This window comes from Ammospiza nelsoni, chromosome 1 (genome assembly GCF_027579445.1).
Source record: "Ammospiza nelsoni isolate bAmmNel1 chromosome 1, bAmmNel1.pri, whole genome shotgun sequence".
In the NCBI taxonomy this organism is placed as follows: Eukaryota; Metazoa; Chordata; class Aves; order Passeriformes; family Passerellidae; genus Ammospiza; species Ammospiza nelsoni.
Genome location: NC_080633.1, coordinates 107,136,333 through 107,157,698, shown reverse-complemented (window position 1 = coordinate 107,157,698; position 21,366 = coordinate 107,136,333). Strand labels below are relative to the sequence as shown.

Sequence of the window (21,366 nt, the reverse complement as noted above, 5' to 3'; positions counted from 1 at the left end):
AGATGCTGGCTCAATAAGATATTAAGTCAGAAAAGGAAAAAAAAGGAGAATATTATATATGTAGGTATAATTACAATGTAAATAAAACCACCCTTGCCTCTAGGGTCAAACCACCTGTGAGCTACAGCTCAGCTATGTCTTCCAACAGCAATGGGAAATTTATAGTAGCAGCAGTTTCACTTGTAGGGGAACAGAAACCCCTTCTATCTCATCAAGCACCTTTTCACCACTTTGGGCCATTTGCTGATCCATACATACTGGAAAGCTCCCAGCAAAATATTGGGCTGATCCCTACAAGTTCCACCAACCTCTTTCAATCAGTTTCTCTCAAGGAACTTCAGGTTTCTGGAAAGTTGAATAAGGTTGTTTTAATTCCTTCACTACTGGCTGCCAGCTAAAGAGGCCTGCACCTGGCAAATGCTCTCAACAAATCACCTCAAACTGCTAGGAGCAATCCATACTAAAAAGGTTTTTTTTTAGATAGTTAGAAATGAAGTGGTTTTGGCTCAGAATCTTGTAGGTGATCTTCTATACACTCATTCTTCAAAAACCATGACGTTATTTATGCTTTGTCTCTTTTCTGGCAAAAAAACTTTTCCTTTTAAAGAGGGGGACTTGAATGAGGTTTCAAATATTGTTCAAAAACTGTGTCCCAACACGCCTACCTCCTATCAAACATTTTAATCACACAAAACCTCCTTTCCCCCTCCTAAGTCTTCATACTGCAGTTTTAATTAAACAAGTCATCTCTTACTTCCTCAGAGTAATTATATAGGTATATCTCTGGCTTTCAAATAAGGTTCTCCTGTTAAAGAGTTTGTACCCACTGGCTATGCTACTCTCAGGAAAAGCAGAGGAGAAAAATAGATCAGGCCAGACACAAAGGAAATGGTTGTGCATAGAGACTGCAATGCTCTGCATCACCCCATCTGGCTTCTACCCAGGGGATGCAAACACCCAGGTGTGACAGTACAAACCCATCACCAAAAGAGAGTCCATGCTGTCACTTTATTTAAGAATGAAACACGGAGAGTGGGAGAAAGGCAAATAAATGGGTTTCTCTAGCTTGATGACTCAGTCTGTAGGGCTAACGTCGTCCAAACACAAGGATGGGAAGAGGTACAAGTGTGGAATCACCAGGATTCCCCACCACAAACACCTTTGTGCCACTGGCAAACAGCCAGAGAGGGGCAGCTCTCAGCCTGGGAAGGGAGAGCAGCTCAAGCACTCATAACCAGTGTCAGCCTTGTGCAACCTCTCTGCAATCCAAACACCAAGAGGCCAGGTGATGGAAAAGAACATTTTGGAGCTGAACAAGGTGCCTACAGTCTCTGTCTGATGACAGACTGTGGGTGTCCAAGCAGAGCAGTTATGACTGGGGAGAAATGCTGACTCATTGCTCTACAAAAAGTCTTCTACTTTTCTCATGTCATACTCTCACACAAATTATTACTCCCACTGTTTAATAAGAAAGAAGACCATAAATAATATTCACCGCAGTTTTGATTCTTTATTTCTGCATGGAAAGCATTTTCCCTGTACAGAAAAAAAGGGAGTTATGTTCCATGATCATGTGTGCTACAGCTAATTCCCACCCTCTTGTCACTACCTCTTTTAACCCACCATCTTTTTGGCTACTCACGTTCACATATGTTTGTGCTCCCAGCTGTTGCAGGTTGCCACTGTTTCTGATTATATCCAGGGCAGCAGCGATCACAAGTTTCCCCACAAGTGTTATGCTGACATTCACACTGAAACCTACAGAAATGAAAGCCTCTTAATGAAGCTGGGCTTAAAATTTCTCTCTTCAGTTTTTAAATAAAAAATAATTGGTTCTTTCTTCATTTTACTGCAGTCCAAGACTTACATATAGTATGAAAAAGACGGGACCTCATAAACCTCACATGTAGAGAAGTCAATCAGTAGACTAGAACATTTTGGAACTTTCCTAAAATTCTTCAAGATTGATCAATCATGTGATTATGCATTTATTAGAACACATTACTTACAGAAAATGTTTATAATTGGTTTCCATAGACTAGATTATGAAACTATTGTAGATTATTAAATCAAGCTGATACACAGTAGTTTAGAATGTATCTTGTTTTAACTTCGTTCCAAGGCTCAAGCTGGCTGGCCTACAGTAATCAAAATATTTATCACCTTTAAATGCATGCCTTCATAATTTTTCCATTATGCTTTGTTTACAATAATATTATCAGTGTTTTTCATAAACCAAGATCACAACTTGATCCTGTTATGTTTAAGACAGTGCACACTATTCACCAACAAAACGTAAGAAGGTTTTTGATTTATTTAGCTGAATAGCCTACTTAATGGACAGGGTCTAATTATGAGCTAGGTCTTACCATCCTGCATAGTAACTGAATACCAGGAGGAACAAAGGCCTTGGGACTCAGGAGGCTTTTTACAACATTCTTCTCTTATGTATGAAGTCTAATAACACAAGGGCAATAGAACTTTACAGTATAATCATCCTATTCACACAGATCTCTCACCTTCTTTACTTATTTTTCTGAAGCACAGACACATGGAATGGAGGCACACATCTCCCCTCCCCTTACTCTTCATTAAAACATAACTGAAAATATTACATCATCCTGATAAAAGTTTGTTTTAATGTCATTAAGGATAAAAGTAAGAGCTGGTTTAAAGCAGTTTTTAAAAAAAAGTTTGAGACAGGCTGATTATTCATAGTTACTTCCCTGCAGCAGGCGAGCCAAGAAGCATGACCTAGCTCCTTGTGAAATCAACATACAGGTCACAAACTTGACAGGGAAAGGGAATACTCCATTCATTCTGTTTTTATAGCAATGATCTAAAGCCATGAGATCTTGCATAAGCTCAGTTACACTGCTCGATATCTCCACAAAGTTGGCTGATTTTGTGTTGTTATCATAAAACTTCCATATCTTCTTGGTGATTTCTCATGGGCATCTCCCCACAGCACTGACATCTTCTTCCTTACAGCCCAGCCAACAAACTCCAGCTCCCTTCTCAACCAGCTAACCCCCTCTTTTATAGCACTCATCCTAACTGGACACAGCTGTGGCCTTTTAAGGGCAGGTCTGTTCCTCGTCTTTGGTAATTAATACAGCTGCAACTCCTCAGGGGTGAGATTACCTTCTGCATTATTTCTACTCTCTTACATTCTATCCTCCCCCAATTTTGTTCCTGAGTTAGACTTCTAATTCCTCATGTAAGAAGGTGCTATCAACTCATGTCTGATGATATCATCTTCAGAAGGTGATGTTCAGCTTAAAGAACTACAGGTTTCTAACAAATTATTCAATCTGCCAAACTTGTATTTCAATTAAAATTAAAAACCTGACCTAAAAAAAAACCATAAAGATTTTCTATTATTATTTTTCACATACAATCAGTCTTGACATGTTTTCTTGCCAATCATTAGCAGGTTCTATTTTTTTTTTAAATATAAAGAAAAAAATCCCTGTAAAACTACATAATTCTATAATAAGAAAAGGTCATTTAAAAGCACTCATGTATTGTTTTTCTCAGATAAATATCAGGCTCCATTTACTTACTGGTATTGGTTTTCACCACTCTTTTGATTACAGACTTCAGCATGGCCATGGCAAACACACCGACCACCAATACTGATGTCCTTTATGCTGTAGTAATACTGTGGAACAAGCACAAAAAGTATGTACAGATCTTTCCTCACTTGTATTGTGTCAGAAATATCAACATCAGGTATGCTAGATTTGGAAGGTCTCTACAACAAAAATTTTTACTCTCCTTTGGGAATTTAATAAAACACTTGAGATTTCATTCATCTATCCTACAACCCATAGACTTCTGAATAACACCAGAAGTTCCTCACAGTAAAGCTGTGCTGCTTGCCAAGTAAACTGCATTCTGCATTTACCCCTGCCTGTGAGCAATGTCTTACAATTTACTTAAGGCAGCAAGGACATTTAATGGGAGTGCTGTTAAATAATAGGAATAGCCTTATTTTTTTCAGTGCAGACATTTGTGTGGTGCCTCACCCCAGGGTTTCCTCCAATTGTTACCAAATCTTCATTTTAAATGAAAAGGTTAAAAATAGAAATACAATATGAAGTCTGAAATCTCTGTGAGTATATGAACTTCTGTGTGGTGTTCCCTGTATTTCCTTATATTTACCCACTGAATGGGAGTGGAACTCTGGCCTTCAAGCTCTTGGATAGCCCAAAATGCACTGAAAACACCTAGGGATCTCAAAAGATTTGTGGAAAGAGAGCAACTTCCAAGTACAGGCTTTGATTTCTGCTCCTTCATGAACTCATGTACTGTTTTCTGAAAACCTTTTCTGAATAAATATCAGAAAATAGTGCCAAATAAAGTTGAAGATATTTAGTTCTTCAGTTCTACATAAGATAGTTTAGAATAATTTTGCTTTGGCTCTTTATAGCTCCCATGATGCACTCAGCTTCCTTCCATAGTAGAAGGAAGGGAATGAAAATGGTCTGTTACAAAATCATTAATCATTACTGCCCCTCCATAAATCCACGTTGGCCCAGTTACTTTCTTGTCTCAAACAAACCTGGAGAAAAATATGGGGATTTCAAAGTGGGTCAATGCAAATCTCATTGTCAGGATGCAGAAAACTTGAAGCACTCAGACCATTTTTTGGTCTCTAGCACGCTGGGTATGATTGTTGGGTATTTACACCTCAGTGACAACAGCACTTACTCTGCGAGTTACAGTGGGGTCCCGCTGAGCTTTGGATATCAAGTGTCCAAGCAGAGTATTAGTTCTGAGAAAGCGGAGGCGGATGTTTGTTGCCTTTGTGAATTCTTGAAGGCCAGGGGAATAAGTGAAGTTTTTTGCTCCTGGGCGGCCATTTACCAAAGATACTACAATCTAAAACAGAAATAAGCACACTCTTGTTAAAATACATCAACTCCAAGTGCCAAGAGCAGCATAAAGCAGCAGCAACAAAAGAGTCCAAAAACTTATTATTGTTTCTGAACATATTTGCAGTAACAATTAGGCATTTCATACTGAAGTCAGGATATTGGGAAAAATAGTGTTGTTGGCATTGGAGCCTCCTGTATTCTTATTATCCATATAACAAATCAAAAAAAAAAAAAACAAAAAAACCAAGCACCTCTATCTGTTTTGAAAACAGCAGGTATAGCATGCAAAAAGTACATTTTTAATAGGAAAAAACAATAGGAATAGTTGCAAGTAGTTGTTTGAACACTTGACAGTGTCAATGGAAGTTTACTCTGATTAAAAACATCAGATTTTGGCTCTTTCCCAAAGCACATTTATTTTTGGGTCAAGGCATAAACATTCCTGGAAAATATTATTGTTAGCAGGTCCAGTGCCTGTGAGCATATTAATGGTCTTCTGGAAGAAAGTACACAGTGTTGCTTTAGAAAATCCCCTCACATGAAAGCAGGTTTCTCTGACTTCCAAAACAAGGGATCCAATAATTTTTATTTTTTAAAGAAACAGCTGCCAGCAGCTCAGCAATCATGAATCTGTATTGAATGAACAACCTAGTTTGTAAGTACAGGGCTCAGTAAAAGACTTGCATTTATTTATAACCATCCAGATAATAAATGTCTATTTTCAAATGGCTCCTGTATTCTGAAGCACGTAACAAGGGTATGATGATTGTTCCAATTGCAGCACAATTCCTTCAAGAAAAATCATTGAGCATGTAATAGAGATTGGCACCAGCAGTGCTCTTCTGTGGAAATTATTTTTTACAATATCTGATTAGGAAAATTTTACAGATACTTAAACAAATCAATCCAGGAGTTTAACATTCATCCAAGTAATACAAGAATACAAGTCGCAGTTCTGCCAGCAAGGAAAAATGGCTAAAATCAAAGAAATGTTTTCCAAATACTTTTATTATAAAAATGTAGTTTTCATATATCATATAAATATATATATAAACATTTTTTTTACAGCTACTATTTCTTGAATGATAAATATCTGTTTCAACAGCCTTCACTAACATGAGCAATTCTGTACCAAGTATTGCCATGCTTATTGGAAGAACTCAGAAAACGCAGTCAACACCTTCAAATGCACATGGCTATAGTGAGGTACATAAATGATGATAAATATCAAATACAAGGTTTCCCTGAGCAGCTCCTACCCCCATAGGGAGTGGTGAAAATTAGGAGGAGTCAGGTCATGCTCCCAAAATCTCACTGAGGTTTAGGTTATGGACTTCCTTAGAGAGATTCAAGCAGTCATAACTAAAAAATTACTTCCAACAAACTTCTGAAACCAGTGATGTTTGCTTCCAGCACACACATGCTTTCCTGAAAGCACCTACCTCTCCATTTTCAAGAGGCAGAATGCGAGAATACTCGGTGGTGCACAGGACATCACTGTCCCTCCTCACGGGAAGATTTGCCTCCTTTCCAAAGCGCTCCAAGCAATCTGCTCTCGAGTCTAGTCAAGCAAGAACAAAATTAATTTTATATAAAATAGGCCCTATTGTTCTAATTTAAAATAGCAGACAGGTACCCCCTGTGCTCTCAGGTAAATTCTCCCAATAATAGAGTAATAATGGTGATTGTGTCACGCAGCAGAGTAACAGACAGACCTCAAAACAATAATCTCTCTTCCTAAGCAATTCAGTGGTGCCTGACAAATCATGGCACAGTATTTCTCATATCATCACCAGAAAAAAAATCTATATAGCTACTACAATACAAATACTTCATTTGTATTTCACTTTGATTTTTGCAAGAAACTCCAGGGTCCCAAGGGATGAAAGACACCGAAGTTCTGACATTCCCAAAAAACAAGAGAAACAAAACAAATCAGAAACTTCTAAAAAAGTGAAAAATATTCATGTGCTGAGTTGCACTTTCAAAATACCATACCCATACACTCCTACCACTAATTTATTGTGGCTAAATAAGAAAAGATAAACGTATTTAACATTCACTGTCTTCTCTGCAGGTGAAATCTTCAGCAAGCCCCATGGTTTGATTTTGCTGCTACTGAGGAAATTATTAAAGAAACCTGTCCCCAAAAGACCAGAGACACAAGGATTGATACTTACAAGCAAAATATTGCCAGGGAGTGTAAGTTTTTCCGAAGTCCACCGACCTTTCCAAGACCCAGAGATCTGGACGAGGAGAATTTGCAAACTTGATAAGGATATAGGCAACATGGAAGAGCTGGTGACAGAACATACATAGATCTTGTCAGAAGCTTTTTTTTAACTCTATAAAAGTACAGCAATAATAAAACTAATGCAAATAAACACTTTTTCTGTAGTGCACAGGGAGAAGGTTATTCTCTGCAGTTTCATTCTCACTAAAATCAGAGGCCAGATTCTCAGCTGGCTACTTGACCTGGCAATATGCTCAAGAACATTAAGACATCTGCAAGAGGACTGTGTCAAATGCCATCTCTGACATTTCAGAACAGGTCTGTTGTGCAGCTCACTGATTCCTTGGGTGTGTTAAGGGTACAGTACTCAACCTGGAAAAGTTGTATCACTCAACTAAGCTGCTTTTGCAGCACCCTGGGATATTTGTGATGCATTCCAAGCACGTAATTGTGCTTGTAGCTAAAGCATATCAAAATCATGGAAGAGAAAATGCAAATACCCTTTACATTGGGATTCCTTTGGTTGATAATAATCCCAGCCACCCACTCCCTCATGTTAAGATTATTTCCAGATGAATTTGCTCCTTGACAGACCTTCCAAGCAATGGAATCAAGCCACCCCAGAGTTTGTGGGGATCAAATAGCACAGGAGAATTTTTATAAGTGGTAGCTCATTCAGTGTCTGAAACAGCTCAAAGAGCTCCATCAGCTCAAAGTTCCCACGGCCAAGAGTTTCATCTGGCTTCCTTAGGAGCTCATTGTGTATCACACAGAGGGCTCCCAAACACTAGAGAAGAAGTGGGTCTTACAAGACAGGAAGTCTTACAGTAAGCATCTTGAGATAATCCACAGTCTATCTAAAAACCAGGACATCAATAAAAATTACCTTTACAGAAAAAGCTAAACACAGATTGATTCTAAGGGTAATTTAAAAATTAAACTATGACATGGATGGAGCTGTCAATAAAAGCGAACCAATACTGAGGTACACTCAATATTAAAGTGAAGCTGCACTGGAATTTCCCCCTCAACAACCTCAACTGAGAACCATCTGCTGGCAGGAGATTCTCACTTTGATGGGGGAGACTGCAGTCAGCAGTTTGTCAAGTAACTGCTCCCAGAGCCCCCACATCAAATACACCCAAGCAGTTTATCTTTGCTCATACCTCATAAATGTCATAACCCTGAAGCTAAGACTTTGCAAAGTTTATTAGACTCCAAACCACAAGTGCATACAAGCTCTCAACCATGAACTAGGAACAGCATCTTTTGGCATGCCTGGCCCATTCAGCTGTCAGGCAGGAACAATTCAATAGCTGTCACACCAACTGGGACCACCAAGAGGCAGAGGCAAATGGCAAATAATGCAGTGCAACAGATGCCTGGAAATACTTGTCCCTAACCAGCTCTGCACATGACAATCCCATGGCTACATGCAGCCTCCATCCTCACACACCTATTTCAGACATCAGCTTCTGAATACCTGTATACTGTATTCACAGTAGAAAGTAAAACTTCGAGGAGAAATGGGAGGAATTCAGGCACTTCACGGAGCATCTTCTCATGATAATAACTCACATCTCAGAAGAAAAAAAGTGAATTTTTTTTTGTTGTGCATTCATTTATGTAGTATTTACAACTACTTTCCAGGGCAAGCCCCTTTTATACACACACACCAAGGCATCACTGCAGCAGGTATTGCCCCTTGCAACCCACTTCAGAAACTTTTGCTTTGCTGAATGATGCTAACTTAGAGAGAACTAGGAGGAAAATAACTCAATTTTTCTGTTAGTGCTGAAATTTAACCTGCTACTTAACACAGTCTGAAAAGCACCAGCTTTACCTCCAGAGATATTAAATTAGCAAAGAGACATTATCTCCATAGGAGAAATTACTTACTAGACAACAACACTGAGCAGAGTAAGTGGCAGCCATTCCGTTGACAGAGCCATGGCAAAACCCAGACCTATGACTGCACAGGTGGAGCAATGCCCTCAAAATGCTGATGGAAAGCCTGATTTTAGCCATTGTGAGAAATAGGTGAATACTCTGGGGACGGTGGCAAGATTTGCTCTTACTGAGTTTCTGATACCCTTTGAGTAACTTCTGCCACTTCACTGTTAAGCTTCAGAGTAGATGTATCAGCCACACAGACATTGCATGTCATCTGGTACAGCCACCCAGTGCAAAGATTGGTATTATTCTAGGAAAGCATAATAGTTCTGAAACTCCTAAAAAAAAATGTGCTTCATGTTCTCACTTTTGGTCAGCTGAATCTCTCAAGGGGCCTGTTCAAACCAGGTTTTCACTGGCAGGCAACATTAATACATTGTCTTTCTTCCCCTATGTCTTAAGATTCTTGGGAGTCCCATTTGACATGCACGTTAGCAAGTGCTGATAACACTCTGTGTGTTCACTGATACAGATTTAACCAACACAAGTGGTTTAGAAAGCTCAAGAGGAAATAAAGGAAGCATATAGACAAGGTCCTGCCTTTTCCAGGGCTCCACAGCTTGTAGTCACATTGTGGAGCATTTACAATAGTGACCTAATACCTACTCTTCAAAAATGTGTATTGTATCAGGAGCTCTGCAAGTCAGCCAATGCTTAAAGAACTGCCACCCAGCACCACTCCTTGCATATTTCCATGCAAATAAAACTGGAGGGGAAAAAAAGAAGTATGGCAACTTCACAGTTCTGTTGTACATGAAAACCTTGTATTCATTTGCATAATGCTCTCCTTCCACCTCTGATTTTGAAACACTGCTCAGGTCTGCACAGGCACATTCAGAAATGGAAAAGGGACAGGTCAGATAAAAATTAAATTAGTGCCAGTTAATGACAACATATTACCAAAACATAGTCACCATGCCTATCATCTGTCCTGCTTCTGACTTCACATGAGTGCCTATGATCTGGCTTGGCCTGGGCCAAGGATGTAGAAGGGCTCTTGAACATCTAAACTTCCACTAAGATTAAATACTGACCAAATTGATGGATGGTCTCTCTCCAGACCTGATGAGACAACAAGAGAAGAAAAATAATCCTTGGGTTAGCAAATAAATCCTATCTGAAGATAAAAGAGTAACCTTGCTGACATAAGACCTAGAAAAGCAACCATTAAAGCCAATTTTAATCACATATTCTAAGCTGGCATTTCAATACTTTGAATCTTGATCCTGACCTAAGACCTACCCTGAGAAAAAGGCAAACTAAACTCAACACAGTGTTTTCCTTCAGCCATTTAGTTCTGAGAAAAAAAAGAAAGTGCCTTAATTTTTGGAAAAAAAGTTTATTTGGTTGCTTTTAAGCCAAATTTGTTTCATAAAAAAAAAAAACAATCTCTCAAAAGGACAGTTAAAACTGTAAGTCACCATTTTGGTATAATTATATAATAGTAAAAATTTTCACAAAAAATCCCAGAAGTATGACTTAAGCAAAATTCTGACCATTTTCTTATTTGAATAAAGACCTGGATTTAAAAGTGGAAATGGCATTTTATTTCCAGTAATGGAAACAATCCACTCTGGAAATGCTTGTTTAAATGAGGATGTATTACTGTAGAGTCAAACATCATATCCTGCTGTAATCCAGCACCATAGGTCAAACATGATGGATTATCAACAGCTGGAATTTAATCAATTCCACATTGATGTGATCTTTTTCCTGTTCACTCAGGTTTGTTCAGATTTAAAATGTTCTAGCAGTCGATGGCCTTAAAGAATCACAAAAACCCAGAAAAAGTTTTTAAAAGTCATCAAGTAGAATGAACAAAATTCCCTCCTCCTCTGAGAATGAAAATTAAAATTCAGTATTATGCATTAACTGTATTACACTATAAAGAGAAAGATTTCTATAAAAGGTCTTTCAGTGATCTTAAGATGATATTAAAAGAGATCATTTAAATTGATTGAGAGCTACATTGTACCATTATCATTAATGATATAACATTCATGATTTCTAACAACATACTCACTAATTATTTTAAACCACCAACAGGAAGAAAACTTCCTATTACCCACTGCATTTTCAAGAGAATGCTAAAATTCTCAATAATATTAGTTTAAAATGTTTTCTCTATTTTCTTCTTAAAAGTTTAAACAACTCTTCACAAAGAGAAATTTCCAAGATTTTTTTAAATCCTAGAAAGGATTAAAAATGGATAAAAGTTAGATATGAATATATAAAAGATATAGCACATTTTACTCCATTCCTAACACCATAAACACAAACCAGGATACTAAAACACTGAAATGACTTGTCAGATGAGTGCTGGACATAAACTTGCACAAAAGAAAAAAACCACACCATGTTCCAAACAATCATGATGTTGTGTGTGTTGCTTCTGTAGGAAAATACTGTTCTTCCTTTTTGGCTCATGAAGAATAAAAAGTCCTGGACTGTGGCAGTAGCAAGAATCCAACTAAATCCAGGTAGACCATCTATCTGAGGCATTCTGTAGATCTTTAGATGTGTTTCAAAAAGATATCACAGCAATGTTTCTTCATGTAACTTGAATCTATTTCCAGCAGGGTGAAATTTCCTCAGACTGTTATTGGCAGATACAGCTGCACCACCAAAACTTCCCTCAGCATGGTTTGGTTGTCATTGTAGGTTTTTTCATTATCTTGAATCATGTGGTTGGTGTTCCGGATTGCTCAGAAGAGACAGAAATTCAATATGGCTCAGTACAAAAATTAAACTTTTCAAAGGGAGGCTGATGCAGGGGAGGGATTCAAGGAGTGTGAACTGTGCTCAGCACCTGCTCCAGAACACACTGACTGCATAGGGTTGGTGTGTGCATGCCCACTGGTCTCCTGGTGTAATGAAGCCAAAAAGTCTTGAGCATTGTTTCCTCCCAGAGACCAAGCCACAAAAGCATCAATCTGCTCAAATGAAATAAAAATCCTGCAAACTCTGGCTTAAATTAAAAGCTTTGATTTCTTGATGCTGCAAAGAGGGAAGCAGTCCTTTCATTCAAACATCTCAGTAGGACTTGAGGCACCCTGGCAGACCCAGGTGCTGTATAAAGCACTCCTGACAGTCAGTATTTGTCAATTCCCAGCCATGTATTTTGTAACACAAATGACAATACAAAAAAATCCCAACTAGAGAGAGAGGTGGGCCAGCATTTCTGGAGTTTCCAGCTACTCTTCTAGGTGTGTGGAAAAATAGCTGTTGCAGAGGTGCAGAGAAAATTGTGTGTGGGTAGTACCTGAGAGGCATCAGACCTCCTGAGTGTGTTCCATTCAGCTTAACTGAGTGCACATTGACACAGCAATGACTGCACTGCACAAACAGTGACAGTGCCTGCAGAGGCTCCCACTGTACAGCATGCTGAAGTCATTCCTTGTGCTCCAGCTTCCTTGTCTGGAGTGAAGGAGCCAGGAATAAGCACAGGATTTCCAATGCTGTTCAGTTATCCCTGGCCATGCTGCATTCACATCATGCTTTCTTTTAATCAGCCACTGATGCTGAAAAATGTCTTTAGTTAGGTGAGTCAGTGCCTCTAAAAAGGTCTCATAGACACATCTGGAGAACTTTGATCTGACCCAGTTGATGGGAGAAGCTCTCCCTATATAACATGGGCTCTAGAAGGAAGAACTGCATCCAGAGACAAAATGATAGTCCTTCCTCCACATTCAACCAGTCTTTGGTCTTTTTGCCAAGGCTGCAGGCTGCTACATCAATGAGTCTCGATTGTTTTACTGAAATTTTTCATGCAGCCACTTTTCCATTAGGATTTGGACAAAGACCAACTCAATGCTCATAATTATTTCTTACATATGGCCTATTTCTTCACAGAATACTGAAGCTATTGATATGGGAGACGATTTGTTGTATGATTCAGCCCTCAGTTGTCCAGAAGAAAAATGTCTCCTTATGAGGGCTGCAGTCCAAAGTAGAAGGAACACAGTAGAATTGTCAACACTGGGAAGAAACCCAGGGAAGTGCAAAGGATTAGAGGCAACCAGCAGAAGTTCTGCTTTTACTACACTGGGTTAAAACTGAGGTATTTAGAACAACACATCACAAAATTAAAGTTACATGTAAGAATGAGCATAGAAAGGAAGAAAGGAGGAGCAGAAGTACAGACATGAAGGGAGGGAAGTGAGATCAGTGAGTGGGAACCAAGACCTTCCTAAAAGGATGCTGAAGAAAAGCCAAAGGAAGACAGAGTCAGAAAAGGAAAGGAGAATAAGACTTGTGAGGTTTTCTCCTGTATATTTTCAGAATAATATCAAATTAGTATCAGAAATGCATTTTAAAAGCACCGACGTGCAACTACTGCAAACACAAGAAAAAATGCTGAGCCATTGAAAAGGTCCTTAATTAAAGTTTTAAAAAACACAACACCTTGACTACAACTTAAAGGAAAACATGATCAAGAAAGAACATATTTTAAGGTATTTCCCTTATTAAGGCTGGTAGCTCAATTCTGAATGAGTTGCTTGTGGTGTAACCTAGGAATAAATGAAATATGTATTAAATTAAATATGTGATCCAACTTTAGGATGATTCTATCAGACAGATGTTACTTCATCAAATGAAGTTGTGTTGCTCTAGAGTTCACAACTAGATGCACCTTCCTGTGATATGAGCCAAAAATCACAGCTAAGTCCAAAGCATACTGTTCTGCAGCACGATCCCAAATCAGCTTCCTGCACAAACTGAAATACTCAGAACCAGAGCTCTCTAATACAAAGGAACACTTCTGTGCTGTTAGCATCCCCATTTTTGGGTATTGTGGGACAGTATTGCACCTTCCCCAGTCTTACAAGTCCCTTTTCTCCCCAGTGTGAACCAAGACAGCAGAGGAGGGCTTGGTGCTGCTGCGGATTCAGAGCTGTGGAGGGGTTCCAGAGGAAGGGCTTTGTGTCACTGAGGCACAGCTCTGCAGCACTGCAGAAGCCTTGTGCAGTGGCTCTCATGTCCTAATCTGTAGGACTTCCCACTGTTATTATAGAGGTTATGCAACTTCAGGCTAGAGCTGGGTCTGATTTCAGGGTCAGCAACAATACAAAGTATTCAAAAGCCAAGCACAATGAGTGCAATGACTATTTTTGGGAGCACAGCTCAATGCAGTTTGTGATAAATCTCCCACCACCTTGAGAGTTTCTCCCTACAGAAGTGAGCACAGAACATTGTATTTTACAGAATGACACTTAAATTAACTGTTACTTCAGAAACATTTTAAGTTACCACGTCAGTCTTTTTTAAGTTAAGAACAATTGGTTTTAGTTCTCAACAATTTAGCCAAAGCTGAATAATATTCCAAGCAACAAATATTGTTTGTAAATCAAAGACTTGCTACCAAATATAAAAGTTAGCCCTCTACCATATAAAAGCAACTCAGAAGATCTGCCAAACTGTGACACTATTTACAAAATGTTTATATGCCTTAACTGGTAGAAAACATAAAAGCATAAAGTCCTCCACAGGCCACACCACTTAGCTTAAATTTATGGTTGAGTTGCCCTCCATCCCTAATAAAAGTACTAATTTGGACATTGCATTCCACTGTGTACTTTTAATTTACAACAGTGACTAATAGCATCGCTACATAAAAACTATTCAACATATTAGCGCTCAAAATTCCACTGAGTCTGAGTCTTTCAGCACTATATTATTGCCAAAATGCACACAGCAAAAACAAAAAAAAATATACATAACAAAAAGCAACAATAAAATATATGGGCTATACTTCTTTGAACTACTTTTTGTAGTTGGACATTTCTTTTTCATCATACGCTATCACGCTATCCTGAACTTTCATTTCTTCTGAAGAGGGAGTTCAGAAAAATACCTGGGGCAGTGTTACTGTAATATCTGCTGAGCATTAAGCAAGCCAAAGATGAGGACACACCTGTTGAAATTAGGCAATCCAAAGAGTCAGGGGAAGGGTAATGAAATTCAGTCAGACATCCTGGATTCAGAAGTTTAAAAGCAGTTAAAAACTACATTGGGAAAACCATAACCAATTAGAGGAATAACTGAGATTTCATTTGATCCAAATATTTCAAACAAGTCAGGAATAGCCACAGTGTAAGCAGGTATGTTAACAGAAAGGAGAGAGCGCCTCAGGGATCAACATTATAATTGTTATTCGGAAGGACTGTGATTGATTAGAAATGTAACTATAGTACAGAAAGTCAGAAAGGGAAGTAAAGCAGGGGGTTTGCTTTCAGGTTTTGCTTTTTCTCATATTATGAAGTACAGTAAAATGAGCATTCTTCTTGCAAACAGATTTAACAGCCTGAAGGCATTTTGACTTTCAAAATCACCCAAGCCTTTGTGAAACAGAAGCAGCACCAGGTGGGTGTTCTGTTCCAACTTCACTGTAGTGAGCACTAAAACTTCCATCATGGTGCAGCTATTCAATTAAATATTGTCATGAGACCATGGTAGGAGGCTCCATTGGGACTCTGCTCTCAATCATAAAGATATAATGGCAGGAATGCAGAAAATAAAAGCTTTTGACTTCACACTATGTCCTGCTTCCTCTAATTGTGGATGCTTGATGACCAACTTACAGTCAGTCATTGCTTCCCTGCATGCATTTGTACATGTTTGTCATGTTCTGTGCAACAAAAAACTTCTCCATTTTTTGTGTGCAGAAAAACGTAACTTGTATTAAAAAGAAACAAAACAAAAAAACCACACCAAAACAAAAAAAAAAAAAAAACCCAAACAAAAAAGGGCAAATAATTAGTGAGGAAAACTAAATCCCTGTTATCTTTTCTGTTCTGTATTTAGATACACATCTAACTTTAAGATTTGTTTTTCCTTAAAACCCAAAACCTTAATCTCAGCTCAGTTGAGGGGGAATTGCACTCTGAAAAATTGTCTCTGTCAATTACTAAGAAAGCCTGCATCTTTAAGACACACGAAACTCTTAATATTTAGGACCAGGAAATAAGGTAAGGTGAATTGGGATCTCAGTGCTTACCTGTTCACTTTTGTAGACTTACTCTGTGACAGTACTTAATGTTCTTCATTATTATTAGTATTGTGTGCTACTGGATAAATTTGGGAGTGAAAATACTAAGCAAAATGTCAAAAGTGAATCTCAAGTTTAAACAAATCCTGAGGTTAAGGTTTAACTGGATGAAAGAAGTTAAATGATGAAAGTCTGTGAAGTGGGAGAAAAAAAATCATATGAATCTTACCAAACCCTCATGTATCCACCAGCGAAAATGATTCATTCCTGATCACAGGACATGGAGTGATTTTCACCTTTGCCTTTGATTACCTTCATTTCCCAGAAAGGGGATTCAGAGCCATCTTTCCAAGTAGTACCAGAGTATTGACAAACGTGCAATCTCACTCTAAGAAATCCTTTAACAACTATAGAAATCTTAGCACATAGCTGCTGGTGCCCAAGGAGTCCCATGAAAAGAGGACACTTAGCTCATATCCCTCCTCTCAAGGGAAGAAGTTTCTCAGAACTTTAACCAGCACATAAAAAGTAAGGTGTCTGTCAGTAGGTCCTCCAAGGAAGGTAAAAAGTGCACAGCAGGAAAATAAGCTTAGTATGGCCTTTCTGCACTGCAGCTCTACTGGATACAGAAACACTGACTGAGGATATCCTCAAAATGAGAACCATTCCACCCATGGGAGGAACAAGAGTATTAGAACACCATGTAAGACAAGATGTAAAATAAGTTGCACCTGAATCCCCAGCAAAATGGCAGTTAAGTCTCACAGAGAAATACTTTCTTAGTTATCCCCAACCTTGCTGTCAACTAAACTGAAAGTCTACTCAAAAAATCCCGTCCTGTATAATCAGTCAATAAACAATGACTGCAATCCAAAATAGATATGCATGTGGATACATATATTTTGCAGGCCCACACATATATTTATAAACACATGTTTTCATGTTGTGTGAATTTGCTTCACAGTGTAACTAACTTCACTGGATCAGCACAGTCATGGCAGCTGAGAATCCATCTCTGTGGCTTAAAAAACAGATACAGAGGCTTCACTCTTAGCTACTTGCCTATTGCTCGCAGGGGAGATATGGGTGTTCTTGTTACTGTCTCATTACTAATTCATATTACACTGGTTTTGCTGTCCCTTCCCTTTTAGACCACCTTATCAGTATTCTTCTGTCTATCTTGAAGATCTTGCTGGATGACAGAGAAACCAGAAAGACCCCTGAGGCAAAAGCAGATTCCAAACATTATTCTGAAAATGCATGCATGCAGAGATCATGAAGCCTCTCTCTCTCTAAGCTCGTGGAAAAGGGGAATATTAAACAGAAGGTAGAGTTCGAGTTTCAACTGAGAGGTCCCCCCATGCCACTTCAAATTAATGAGTTACAGTGTCTGTGAAAGAAAGTACACTGTCACTACATCTGTATGATCCCAGTGGAAAAACCTCCATCATCAAAATTCCTAAAGGAAAACAATCACTTCATACAATATACAGTCACCTTGGACAGAACATAAACCAGACAAAAAAGCTGGAAGTGACATCAGGAAGCAAAAATCACCAGCTCAAACATCTCTCCCAACTGCAAAGCATATGCACAAGTGCAAGAAATGATCACAGCTCACCCCATAGCCCAGGCACTCACCTGCCCCAGATCTAAGGTGACATTGACTTCGTTGTAGTTCAAGCCCATGGAAAGAGGGGGACTTTGCCACCAGCTCTCAGTGCCATCAATGGCATTGGTTATCGGGTGAGCTTTGCTGGGATCAGCAGCATTGCAGTAATCACAAAACTGGCCCTGAAACACAATCAATCAAAAACATGGTCTCAGACAACATCTCACACATTGATAGCACGTGGTTGTTAATGGAGATTCTCAACTAGGGTGTTGACTAAAAATGTGAGTAAATTTTGTGTTGTGCCTTTATATACCATAATTTTTAATGTATAAATTATTCCCCTAGTAATTAAATTACACACTGAAACATATTAACTTTTATGTTACAAACTAAAGCTTCAGAAATCTCAATAAGGGAACTACAGTAAATCTTAATTAACTTATTGACATTTTGATGAAATTACCTATATTATTTCTACAGTAGTGTCTGCAGGAAATCTGCAGAAAATTAGTGAAATAAAGATTCTTTAAACTGGATTAGGAACAGCAAACAAATTATCCTTGATTCTTCTAAAACACCATGAACACATATGCACATTGCCTGGTATAAATAAAACCATAACAAAAAAGCTCTGTTACTTGGCTATAAGTTTGGTATTAGAATTTTATAACACTGTTTTCATTTTTTTTGTGCCATTAAAATACATTCTGAATCCGAGTTTTCTAAACAATATGTACTGGTGGAAAATGCAACAGACTGTTCCCTTTAAAGAATGCCATTGTACCTTCATTTCAAGAAGTTACTGCCCAATTTCCAGTCCATAACTAAAGCCACAATCCAGAGATGCCCTTTGAGAGTCTCTTAAGCTCTTTGTACAATAATGATGAATCAACTTCAGGAAACTTAATTGTCTTTTGATTTCATGTCTTGGCTCACTCCACAAGCTATTTTTATCTCCAAGAAAACACATTTTACAGTCTACTAAGATTAGTGCTGAACTGCTGAAATTAGTTATTAAGGGACCTTTTTAGTGTCCCATTCACTTCTTTTTCCAACACTAGGTGGAGATAATCAGTGAAAATGCTAAACTGTGACAGCTACAGATCTTTGTTGAAAAATAACATTTTCATTGAATGGCAGTACACCCCCCCATGGCTACTTCAGTAGGACAGCTGCTTAATCCATCAGTCTGTGAGTTGCTGACACTGTGCTGGACTCCTGTCTAAAATAAAGGGAATGGGGCAAATGTTACCTTGTCAACTAAGCACATGTTACTATCAAAAGCATGTGACAAATCTTTTGTTGTTTCCACAATCTGCACTGCTGGGCATGAAGCACATTCCTACCTTTTAAGAATTAACAGACTCCTATATAAGTGCCATTGTTTTGTTTGCCACTGCTGTCAGACTAACCAGTGTAAAGTAACTGGAGCAATCATACTTGTCCCCTTTTTACAGAGAAGTAACAGAAGAGCTCTCACACTCTTGCTGGGTACAGTCTTGCAAGCTTGGTGAGTTCAAGATGTTTAGCAGAATTTATTTAACATCTACCATAGTTACTAATGGATTGGAAAATACACAATCTATCTCATCTGATATGAATAAATCATCCTGTGCCTTTCAAATATGTCCACTGAATAGAAAATTGATGTTTGAAACTGAAATAGATGTTCATTGAATTGAATATTTCTGCATCAATAGCAGTGATTTCAGCATCTGCATCCAGCAGTAGTTCCACCCTCATCCTGCTTTTCCAGAAAGCCCAGAATATGATGCAGTTTCCAGAAGACATGGCTATCATTAGCTGTTCTGATTTAGCACAGCCAATGCCAATCTGGCTGGGGGTTAACTCCTGACAATTCAGAGAGACCAAATACTCACCCACACGAGTTGGTTAACTACAGCTGGGGTCATGTTATAACACGATTCTCCTCCAGCTCTGTTAGAGAAGATGGTTTGGCTGACTTTAATACAAACTCCAATAGGGCAGATTCTGTCTGTTTCAGGTGGTTTGCTGGAGCAGATAACACATCAGCCCATATTAGCTACAGGCAACGCTGCCAGTTTCTGCAGCGATGACAAAGAACATCACATCACTATCTGCAAAAATCCATGCCCTGAGAAATCAATCTATGCACAGCAACTGCAGTTACTACCACATCAGAGCATCCTCCCTGACAAATGCATACCTGAGTTCTGACAGATATGTTACAACAGGGCAAACTTCCCTAAATAGCTTTATAATGAGCTTGAAACCTAGTCTTTAGATCTAAATTACATTCACAAAGATCAGGCTGGAAGTACACAGGAAACACTTGCTGTTACAGCAGTTTCAGCTCTGATCTGGAAACAACCTCAAAGAAAGGTTGAATGAGAAGAAAACAATGGGGAGTATTAAACACAAGAGTTTAATTTACATGCACTTATGTGATTTCAGTATACCAGATCACTTGATCTGAACTCAAGATACCATCTTTCTCTTTTTGGGCACATAATTCAAAGAATTTCATTGCAACAGCTGGAGTTTCAGTTATTTAAATTACATTCCAGCAACCCTGCCAACTAGGCAGCAAAACAAAAATGAAAGAAAAAAAATTATTGGACAGAGCAGCCTTCCTTCCTTCTCACTGGCAGTATCTCAGGCACATCGTGCTCTGCCTGGTTGTTACAGGACACGTCTCCATTCTAGTAGACTTGAAACCTGGTTTGATTTTGGCTGCAGTTCATAAGGCAGGCAGGTGTGCATTTTCTGGTGACCTTGCTACCCTCCTTTCCCCTGCTTCTCCTGAGCAAAGGAGAGACCTGGAACTGCATGAAAGAGTTTGCTGAAATATGCTAGTGTGGACCAGGGACACATGGAGATGAAAACTTGCCTGTAAGTTATAGAAAGTGACAACAATGAAGGATTTGTTCACTTTTTCATACCCAGCAGCTCTGTGGCACTGGCAGGGCAGGTATGCAGTTAGACTTTAACTCACGCCCGCACATCACTGCGGACAGACTGGCAGGCAAAACCAGGCATGCCACTTATCTATCAGCTGCTGAAATATTTTATACTGTTGTGCATTTCTTCACTCAACACTGTTCTCATTAAGCCATTTCCTACATGCCAGTGTGCTACATAAGGGAAACCCACCTCTTTCCACAGTGTATGTCCAGCACTGCCTTAAGAGCCTTGGCTGAGCTGCCCACTAAGGGAGCGGCCACCCCACTGACCACTTTTAAACAACATCCAAATGCTCCTTCTGGATTTGCTGGATATTACAGGCTTCATTAAAAGATACATCACTAAATGACAAGCTGAATGAGAATAACCAATGGCAGACCAATGGAAATGATGCTGGGGCTGCTCTTCCTCTTTGCCTTATTTTCAGATAGCACTGGCAACAGAGCTGTCTGCTCCCTTTGCCAGAATGAGGATCACATTCTGCACCTCCTTTCCAATTTCCCTACTCATAGAGCAACTCCTGCAATCCAGCATTGTAGAGAGTCCAAAAGAGAGTGACTCACGTGTGTGGCATCACTTGAACTTGAACCAGCACAACACAGTGGCTATTACACCTATCACTTTGTAAAAGCCACATGACCTTCCCTCACGACTCTCAAGAAACCCACTTGATTTTAAATTGCTGATTTTAAATCCTTCTATGTAAGCTCATGTTCCATAAAAGTTTAATGCAATTCTCTCCAATTTT

General features: G+C 38.9%; 1 protein-coding gene across 1 annotated transcript in view; it reads right to left on the bottom strand.

Moving 5' to 3' along the window:
- The window catches only part of LAMA3 (laminin subunit alpha 3), a 105,350-nt gene that overhangs the window by 81,501 nt on the left and 2,483 nt on the right, over positions 1–21,366 (bottom strand). The window contains exons 2-7 of the mRNA XM_059477475.1: positions 17,699–17,851; positions 7,064–7,181; positions 6,326–6,444; positions 4,717–4,887; positions 3,567–3,664; positions 1,643–1,758 (exon numbers count right to left, since the gene is read on the bottom strand). Coding sequence (XP_059333458.1) covers positions 1,643–1,758; positions 3,567–3,664; positions 4,717–4,887; positions 6,326–6,444; positions 7,064–7,181; positions 17,699–17,851 — 775 coding nt within the window. The remainder of the gene's footprint in view (positions 1–1,642; positions 1,759–3,566; positions 3,665–4,716; positions 4,888–6,325; positions 6,445–7,063; positions 7,182–17,698; positions 17,852–21,366) is intronic.